The sequence below is a fragment of the Carassius gibelio genome, chromosome A23 (assembly GCF_023724105.1).
Source record: "Carassius gibelio isolate Cgi1373 ecotype wild population from Czech Republic chromosome A23, carGib1.2-hapl.c, whole genome shotgun sequence".
NCBI lineage: Eukaryota > Metazoa > Chordata > Actinopteri > Cypriniformes > Cyprinidae > Carassius > Carassius gibelio.
This window is the reverse complement of record NC_068393.1, coordinates 1,192,491-1,203,273: the sequence shown is the minus strand read 5'-3', so window position 1 is coordinate 1,203,273 and position 10,783 is coordinate 1,192,491. Positions and strand designations below refer to the sequence as shown.

The 10,783-nt window shown below is 38.9% G+C and overlaps 1 protein-coding gene across 1 annotated transcript in view; it reads left to right on the top strand.

Moving 5' to 3' along the window:
* The first annotated feature begins 1,724 nt into the window (after positions 1 to 1,724).
* The window catches only part of mtg2 (mitochondrial ribosome-associated GTPase 2), a 54,653-nt gene continuing 45,594 nt past the window's right edge, over positions 1,725 to 10,783 (top strand). Inside the window, exons 1-2 of the mRNA XM_052541128.1 lie at positions 1,725 to 1,905; positions 10,454 to 10,601. Of these exons, the coding sequence (XP_052397088.1) occupies positions 1,822 to 1,905; positions 10,454 to 10,601 (232 nt within the window). The 5' untranslated portion in view covers positions 1,725 to 1,821. The remainder of the gene's footprint in view (positions 1,906 to 10,453; positions 10,602 to 10,783) is intronic.

Genomic DNA, 10,783 nt, shown 5'->3' with positions numbered 1-10,783 from the left:
TTTAAAATGTAATTTATTCATTTGATCAAAGCTGTATTTTCAGCATCATTACACATCATTACCTTCAGAAATCATTCTTATATGATGATTATCAATATTTAAAAGATATGAGTATTTTTTTTTTCAGCATTCTTGATGAATAGAAGGATCCAAAGATCAGCATTTATGTGAAATAAAAAGCCTATATGCAACATTATACAGTGTATCGTTCAAAGCTTAGAATCAGTATATTTTTTATTTATTGGAAAATAAATTATAGAAATTAATACTTTTATGTAGCAAGGATTCTTTAAATTGTGATGAATAAAAAAAGTGAAGATAAAGACATTATTTTACAAAACAATTATATTTTAGATAAATGCTGTTATTCTGAACTATATATATATATATATATATATATATATATATATATATATATATATATATATATATATACTACAAACACTGTTTATCACATAATAAGGCAGAATAAGTTCTATACTGTAATAAATGCTATGTCAATTAGCACTGCATTGTTCATCTGCTTTATCACCTGCTGGAGATGACTTGAAAAAACATATATATTCGCAATTGCATGTAAAATGTCATCGTGTTTGAAAAAGTTTCTGTTTTTCTGTGAAAACAACTGTTTTTATTCAGAGATAGCTGCACGCTTTTGTCCATATTAGGAATTCCCTGATATGACTTTCTGCGCGAGAGCGCGCTCCGGCTTCGAGTGTGAATGAAACAAACACTTGCATGAGTGTTTAGCCGTGATGTTCATCTCGCTGTATTCTGGGTCCGAATAAAATATCATGTCATGCACACACTATAATCTACACACACACGTAATCTACGCCCCTGCAACAATGTCATTTTTGAAAATTAGAATCCTACGAAAAAAAAAAAAACCCGCAAAAAATCTCTTCTTTATCAAAGTTATTTCTCCATCATATGGAAAACATTTAAAGCATAACCAATAATTATAATAAAATTAATAATAATATGCACCAGGAAGGTTGTAAATCAAAAGAACGAATTCATGAGGTGAATTACTACCTAGCAGCACAGAACCTATAGAATATTGCGCATGCGCGACTGAATTAATCTCTCCCCGAGAAGACTCGTTCTTATATATATAGAATAATGCCATCTTTAACATGCTTGATGAATTTTTAGTATATTTCCAAAATAATGGGCTGTTCAAATGGTATCTTGAGATTCCCAAAAAAATAACTTTTCCACGACGTCTTCAGAACGTGTTTGCTGGGATACAGTCCAAAGTGATGATCCAAAGGTGTAAAAATACTGGAATGGAAAGTCCATGAAACAACTCCACAATCCAGATGTAAACCTTTAAAACCATCTTAATAAATACTGAGCGGTAAAAACATGTCTATGTGTGTGACAGTCACACATTCATTCATTATAGACTTTGCAGAGGACACATGGGGTTACCAATTTTCATAGAATCAAAAAGTGCAATAAAGTAAAAGTGAAAGTCGTGACATACTAAGAACTGGATTTAACCCATCCGAGTGCACACACCCTGAACACACACCCGGAGCAGTGGGCAGCTATTTGCTCCAGCGCCCAGAGAACAATTGTGGGGTTCAGTGCCTTGCTCAAGGGAAATGGATCATCACACGCTATCATTAGAGTTAGACAATCTTCTGGTGATTTTTTTTATTCTTCTCTCATCTACGCTTCCCACTCCAGATCATTGGGTGGCGGTAATGCGCCAAAAGCAATATGCATCGAAGAAGAAGAAGAAGAAACGTGCAGTTCCCTATGGCAGTTCCAGTGGATATTTGACAGACCGAGCTGCTGTTTGAGAGGAGCATGAAGCTGCTGCGGGTGCATGGGCTGCTGCTGATCCAGCGAGCGCACAAACACAGAGCGGCGCGGCTCTCCGAGAAGAAGCTGGTGCGTATATGCGTCCTCAGCGACACGCGAGCGAGCGAGCGTTTGACGCGGCAAGCAACCCAGCCAACATTTCCATGTGGGTTTTTGGTGGGCTGTCAGTTGGCCCCGGCATGGGCAACCCAAATGGGACCCGTACATATTTGTCCATCGGCTCCACTTGAGCCCCGTGTGTGTTAACCCAAAGGGGCCCATTATGGTTTCATTAGAGGGGCCCACATGGGTCCAAGGTGGGCCACATACAAAACCCTTATGGGGCCCAGTGGGTGATTACACTAGACCCACAAATGGCCCTTATGTGGGGTTTTAGTGGGACCACAGTGGGTCAGAACTGGGCCCCATTTATATTTCTTTATTAATTGCTCTGGATAAAGTTAATATGCAATACAATTCTGTATTTTTTTTTTTTATTTACTTATTACCTATTTATTTAAATGAATTAGACTCAGAATCTCTAAATCACATTTTTATTGGGTAAAACTAAATAAAACAAATCAGGATAAAAACTGGATAAAAATACAGTAACGCTTTCTATGAAGCCCATATTTATAATACATTATAAGGGTACTCTTAAGACATTATAATGAATGCATAATGCATTATAAAAAACATATTATATGTGATATCATAACAATTTAATCATAACAATTACAATACATATACATACAATACATCATGGTTATAAGTTTAAGAGTATGATTATTTATAACACACAATGAACACCATATTACATCTACTTAATTTACAGTATAATGGACTGTATCATATCTTGACATTGTTTAAGTTCTGCACAGTATCTTACTACAGCTTGTGAGATGTTGTGTGTTATATGAGTGTTTCCTGTGGAGTTAATGTTAATTGATGTGAGCTTAATACTCTTAACTGAAAAAAAAAGCAATCTTTTATATGGTTACATTTTATTTTGATGGTCCCCTAAATCAGTCGATTATAAGCAGCTTTGCCACTACATGTCAACTATCTCTAATTAGAGTATTAGTATGCTCAAGATTGGTAGAATCTAGTGGTAGAATAAGATGACATGCTTGCAAAGACACTTATAGTCAGTCAGTTTATCTGTTGGTTGACCATCAAAATAAAGTGTAAGCATATATTTGCAGTAGCAGACATAGTAATACTCTAATGATCACTAGTTTACATGTAGTTGCAGAGTTACTTATCAACAGGTGTCTAAAGGGTACCATCAAAATAATCAAACTCATATTACAATAACAATAGTTCAAAGCAAATATGTCATTTTACCAATTCATCTGATCTGATATCTGATCTTATGGCTTTTTGAGAGAAAACTTTTTTTTTATTATTATTATTACTGCTACAACTTATAAGTGGTCTTTGACCACTTTAAGTAAAGTAGCATCAGACAAATGGCAAGATATGAGACTTAATACATTATGAGAAATGTAATCCATTGTAAAATTGGATGCAACATGTTCATTGTGTTATAAATAATCATACTCTTAAAAGCTATAACCAAAAATAAGTAAATATATTAAACCTGTTCTTATTTTTTTTATTTGTCTAACCAGGAAGGTCCCATTAAGATACAATATCTCTTCTACCAGGGAGTCCTTATGAATATTCATGAGATGATCCAACATATTATAAGTTGTATTATAATGCATTCCTTATAATGCTTTAAGAAAACCATTATCATTTATAATATGGGCTTCATAGAAAGTGTTAATTCAAAAATACTTGAACAGAACAGGATGAAATGGTATTATTCCTGGGCCTGTGCAGACTTCTCAGCTCATACCTAAAAAAAAAAAAAACAGTAAAGAAAGAAAAACAGAAAAGGCAATTATTTTAAAATACTTTTAAAACATTCACAAAAGCATTAAAAAGCATGCGTGGTAGTAATTAAGTTGTGCCAGTGCTTCATATTTTTGCCCAAGTTATACTACTAAAGGTAATATGAACAAGTTAAAAGTGACACTCTTCAGTTTAGAAATGTAATTTTAAAAGTACTATTATTTTATTATATATTCAATAACACAAGTTATTGCTTCACACCAACAGCTTTATTCATGATTCATCTTTTATTTTTCAGAGCTGAACTTTAACAACACAGAATTACCAGAATATTAACCATATTTCATCAATGAACATACATATAGCCTACAAGTAAAAGAATAGATAACACATTTTGCCAGTGGAAAATAAATGGTGTAAATATAAAAATAAAAGTTTGAAGAGTTAATGTACTCAATTAGTAAGACTATACAACAATATTGAGAGAACACATATCATCTCAAAACATATAAAATGGTCTTCTTTATGGCGACGACTCTTCCCGTCTGCCTCATGATGGTCCAGCCGGTCAGTCAGCTCCACAGCGGGAGGGTAATTTTGGTTAGTACAGCTTAATTGATAAAACAAACGAGACGACTTCAAGTGTTTTAAAGTTCACCTACCTGTACGACTTTTAGGTCTTTACGAGTCTCCCTATTGGTCTGCTGGTGCCACTGTGGGAGGAAAATACTAGTTTACTGGGAAAGTAAGCAAGTAAAAGGACTATATGACGAGTCTCCCCTCTGGTCTGACAGCCGCGCTGCGGGAGGAAAATACTAGTTTATTGGGAAAGTAAGTGTACAAAGGTTCAAGGATGGAAAGGAAGAGGACGAGGGGTCGGCTTGACTGCTGACGCTTTTATTAAGGAACAACTTATTTCTACGGTGTCACTCACACCAGCAAAAACAAAACTACTAATACTTCTGGGTTGTGGCTTCCAGCTTCCGGCTCGTGCGGTTGTCAGCAGTCCTTCTCTCTGTACTACTCCGGTTTCCCCTGGCGTTAAATACTCTCTCCATGCCAATTACTGAAATAAGAGACAGGTGTTGATTATTTCCGTTCAACCCGCTCACTCACCGTTTGTCTCCCGACTCTCTCTCCCGCTGCAGGCTTTGCTAAACCACGCCTCTACCTCCACATACCCCCACCGCCCGACTCAGGCCGGGGAGCCATCCGGCCTGCAGCCCCCCCCCCCCATTTCTGATGAGGAAGTCGGCCGCAGCCATCTGAACACCCGGTCTGTGGATCACTTTGAACTTAAAAGGCTGTAGAGCCAGATACCACCGAGTGATCCGTGCATTGGTAACTTTCATGCGGTGGAGCCATTGCAGGGGGGCGTGGTCCGAACAGACGGTGAACTCCCATCCCAGGAGATAGTAGCGGAGGGTATGGACAGCCCACCTGATGGCAAGGCATTCTTTCTCAATGGTGCTGTACTTAGTCTCTCTCCTAGAGAGCTTGCGACTAATGTACTGCACCGGCCGTTCCTCTCCCTCGATCTCCTGAGACAGGACTGCCCCCAGCCCCCTGTCCGATGCGTCTTTCTGCAACAGAAAAGGGAGAAATTAGGAACATGTAACAACGGCCCGCCACATAGAGCAGCCTTCACTTGGGTAAAGGCCTTCTGACACGGCTCTGTCCACTGGACTGTATCTGGTGCCTCCTTTTTAGTAAGGTCAGTCAAGGGGCTGGTGAGGTCCGAATAATTAGGCACAAACCATCTATAATATCCCGCCAGCCCCAAGAACTGTCTCACCTCCTTTTTGGTCCTAGGACGCAGACAGGTTGCAACCGCGGCTGTCTTGTCAATTTGGGGACGCACCTGCCCATGCCTCAAGTGGAAACCCAGATACCTTACTTCCACACGCCCAACCGCACACTTCTTCGGTTTGGCCGTGAGTCCAGCCCCTCTCAGCGACCTAAAGACCACCCTCAAATGCTGCATATGCCACTGCCAATCATTACTAAATATAATGATATCGTCCAAGTAGGCAGCCGCATATGCAGTATGGGGTCGCAGGATCTTGTCCATGAGCCGCTGAAAGGTGGCTGGAGCCCCGAACAACCCGAACGTAAGGGTAACAAATTGGTGTAAACCAAACAGGGCTGTGAAAGCAGTTTTTTTCTTTGGATAAAGGAGACAAGGGGATCTACCAATATCCCTTTGTTATGTCCAACGTCGAATAAAAACGAGCCGTGCCAAGCCGATCAAGCAACTCGTCAACCCGCAGCATTGGATACGCGTCGAATTTCGACACAGCATTCACCTTGCGGTAATCCACACAGAAACGGACTGAACCGTCCGTTTACGGAACCAAAACTATCAGGCTCGCCCAGTTACTGTTGGATTCTTCTATTACCCCCATTTCAAGCATGGCATCTAATTCAGCCTGAACTACCTTTTTCTTATGCTCAGGCAAGCGGTACGGCCGGCTGCGAACTACCATGCCCGGCTCAGTCTCGATATGGTGCTGAATCAGGTTGGTACGGCCGGGTAGGGGCGAGAACACGTCGGCAAATTCAGCCTGCAATCTTGCTACGTCAGTGAGCTGGGACGGCGAGAGGTGATCTCCACCTGGGGCCAGGGTGAGGGATTGAGATTTGACATTCGCCTCCGGCCCAAGATCCTCCTCTCCACTAATCAACGTCGCCAACATCACTGGCTCCACCTCATTCCATTTTTTTAAGGAGATTGAGGTGATATATTTGATGTGCCCCGTTCCTATCTGACCGTATAACCTCATAACCACCCCCCGGGGCTACCGTCCATAGAGAAGCTCGAAGGGGGAAAACCCCGTGGAGGCTTGCGGGACCTCTTGCACGCGAACAACAAGGGTTCTAACCACTTATCCCAATTTTTGGCGTCTTCCTGCATGAATTTACGAATCATTGCCTTAAGCGTGTGATAAAAGCGTTCGACCAGGCCGTCGGTCTGTGGGTGATTGACGCTGGTCCGAATCGATTTAATGCCCAATAATTCGTAAAGTTTGTGTAACGTACGTGACAGAAACGCCGTGCCTTTATCGGTGAGGATTTCTTTGGGAACCCCCAGCCGGGAGATTAAACTAAACAGTGTGTCCACCACACTCTTAGTTATCCCAATTTGATATTTTACTACATGTTAGGTGTGGATAGATTTATTATTCATGCAACAATGCTTATTACTGTAATAATGTTCATTGAAAAGCATTGCTATACGGTCTGCGCGCATTTCTCAATACAAAGTACCACTGATGTAAAAAAGAAAAAAAAGTACGCTGATTTTGGACGTGCATCCTCTGTAGTTAGTTCAGACTTTGTGCACTCGACTCGGGAGTCGAGTGCACAAATAGAATATAAAATACCACTGCCTCCTTTCATTTTCATTTAAACATAATAACAGCTGCAGAAATGTACTTAGTTCAGGGATATGTGTAACGTTATATACAGCCATTACAATGAAACAAAATATTATATAGACTTGTCTTTTTTTTTTCATTTTAACATATAGATAAATTGAATAAAGACCAAAGAAAACCTGTTAGATTTACCCCGCAGCTGAATTATATGTTATGTTTAACCACTAAAGAGACATCAGAGCCAGCGGCACATATCAGAAGGTCTATCCAATGTGAGGCTGCTTCTCGTCGGATAGATGATCACTGAGCTCCCGCTGATTGCGTGGAGCTCACCGTCTACGAGATCGGCGAAACACATTTTAAATAGGCGCCATCTTTATAAATAAACAACAGATTTGAGTTTTAAACATTCTTGCCTGAAATACTTTTAAAATTAAATTTAATGACACAATAACAGTAATATTTTGAAAATGTTGATCCGAATAAATGGTGGTTGAACTCAACCAATGCTGCGTGAACTCAACCAATCAGCATGTTTAGTGCCAAAGTCCTGCCCCCGATAGTTCCGGAACTTTGAAAAAGTACCACCTCGCCAGCAGGGACTTTCTGGGGGGCATTTTTTTACCCGGAACTTTATTTAGTTTCTGGTTCCTGCGGTGGAAACACACCAAGTACCAGGCCAAAGTCCCTAGTTCCTGGGTAAAGTTCCTGCGGTGGAAACGCGGCATTAGATTATAAGAAGAAAAAACCCTTTGAGATAATTATAAATAAAATAAAATAGGATTGTTCATAAAATAAATAATCTTGTATTGTTACATTATGATATAACCCTAAATGATATAAAACATGAAATACATAAATTAAATCAATGTAATTGTTAGGGTTATGTAGCTACCCATAACTGCTTAAAAATAAAAAATCTGCACAAAAAAAATTATAAAAATAAATACATTTATATAATAAAATATTTCATTTTTTATATAACTATAAACATATCCTAATATAGACCAAATGTGGCCCATCTGGGACCCACAAATAAACAATAATGGGCAGCCTAACTGGGGCCCATAACTGTATCCAAGCTGGGGCCCATATTCAGCCCATCAAAGTGCCCACTCTGAGCCCATGTCCAGCTGACTATTTGATCATTTGCATTGGTCAGCGATCATGGAGGAAAGCCCATTTGATAAAATTGCTTCAAATAGTGTTTCTTCTCTGAGATTGTGGGTATTTTTCATATTATATTCATACTGTTACAACTTAAGGTAACCTTTCTGCGATCACGGGAGTTTCGTGTCAAATTACATTCATACTGTTAAGATTACATTAACACTGTTATAACTTCAGATCCCTGTCCTGATCTCAGGTGTTTCATTTCAAATTATATTAATAGTTATAACTTCAGATCCCTGTCCTGTTCTCAGGTGTTTCATGTCAAATTACATTAATACTAGGGCTGTCACTTTTGCTAAAAAATCATTTTCGATTTTTAAGACATAAGTGTTCATTGAATAAAAGACGTTTCCTTTTTCAACCTCAAATAATGGAAGAACGCAAGGAGAGCGCTGTAAACGCACAAGTCAGCAATATTTCTTATTTATTGGCATGAAGTTTCTGGCAGAATAACAAACAGCAACAGGAGTGCAACATTCTCTAAAAAATATGTATGCAGAGGGGACGGCTGACGTAACAAAAGAAAAACATCACTGCAGGCTTCAACCCGGCTGCATTTATGATTTAGGCATTTCAAAAATCTCCAAGATTATTTTAATTAATGATTCAATCCATTTCAAACAACTGTTCAAAAAAGGAAACTTTAAATGGACTTGAGAACAGGCCGTGTGTGTTTTTTGTATTTTTTTTTAACGTAACCAACACTTTGGCTAGGCGGCACTAGGCAGGCATGAAACGCGCAAAAAGGCTAGGGACATTACAAATTTATTGGACAGGAAAACAATTCTATCAAGATTTTCGATGTCCAGAACAGAGTGTTTTTTATTCACTATATGTCCAGCTGTTGACACTCAGGTACAGCTGTTCAAGGTGGGGGTATTACTGCCAATTTTCCATCACAAAAGCTGGTTGCTGTCAGCTTGCAATGGTCCTTTTCATAGCTCAGAATCTCCTGTAACTAGCTGCGTGAATGAGGCAAATTCGCCTCTACCACCCCGTGAGACCTCAATACGCGCGTAAACGCACCTTTCCATTGACTTATCATTGAAATTATTCACGCCAGACGCTCTCTTCGCATTTGGTGTGAACGCAGCATAAGAGGATGCTTTCGACGTCACTGGGTCTTATAGGTGCGTAAAATTGCAGGTATTTTCTGTCTAGCTTTCGCAAGGCATACTGCACTTTCGCAATTCTTTATTTTCTTTTTCTGCTTGGTTGTGAGTTTTGTTACATCTATATTTTTTTTATATATTCATATAATATATTAATTTAATATATTATATATTAATATATTAATACAGTTGTAACTTCAGATACCTGTCCTGATCATTTATTGTTCACAATATACTATTCAGTTATGGTACACCCATTTCACTTCAGTAAGCATACTGACTTCACATCCATTCTATCATGAGTTTTATAACACAAGACAAGTCTGCAGTTAAACCTCAGATTTTATTAATCTCAATACTTTTCCAAAGACCACTGCTTGTAAAGAAAACCCATGTAATTATTCATAATTCCATCCTAAATTGAATTTGCACAGAAAGAACTTAAGATGTTTGATAATGTTTGAAGGACTGGTTGTTTCAGGGCTTACAGGATATTCTGATAATCATTTATATCTCCCAAACTATATCTTTTTTTTTGAAGAGTGGACTGTCACACTACAGAGAAAGAGATAACTTAGATGAATCAAGAGCATAATAAAATGTTTGAGGATTAAAAGGTGTTAACAGGAGCACTGTTGTACCTGTCTGAATGTGAGTGGCTTATCAACCCATGTTTATTTTGTGATTACCATGGACGTCAATAACCATGCTTGGTTTGTAGTAAAACAAGTAGAGTACTAACGTTACAGCACATTTTACATTGTTTGGTTGTTTATTTGTTTTCGACAATAGCTTAACTGAAAGATAATAAAACATAATAGATATCAAATATAATATCTACCTATTTAACTGTTTTCTCCTTCATTATCCATCATAGGTATGCTTTTATTTCTCCTTCAATATCCATTTGAGTTGTTCCTGGGATTGGAAATGCCTGCCAGAAAAAAAAGAAAAAAAAATGCATTCTGCGCATAATCGGTGACCTTTTTCTTTCTTTTTTCTCTCGAGAGAGGACGTTTTACCAAGACCTTCAGAAAATGGCCATTTTACATTGTGGTAATGTAACCCCTGAAATTTAGTGAATGCCCATTTGACGCGGCCTGTCTGTCTCCACAGAGCCGCTGTTTCGTGGATCATCGCAGGGTGAAGGTTGTGGCGGGATCGGGGGGCAGAGGGGCCTCCAGCTTCCACAGCGAGCCCCGGAAAGAATGGGGCGGTCCAGACGGGGGAGACGGTGGTGCTGGAGGAGACATCATCATCAAAGGTAATGCATTACACCATGGATCCTAAATAAAGGCATGAAGTTAGCTTGACGTTGGACATTCAATATTCGCAAATTTAGGGACAGTCTCTAAAGTTACATGCGATATTTACTGTTTATACTGTTTTCCAACTTCAATAGCATTTGAGGAGAATCACTTGCAGTCATAGAAACAATTGTACATT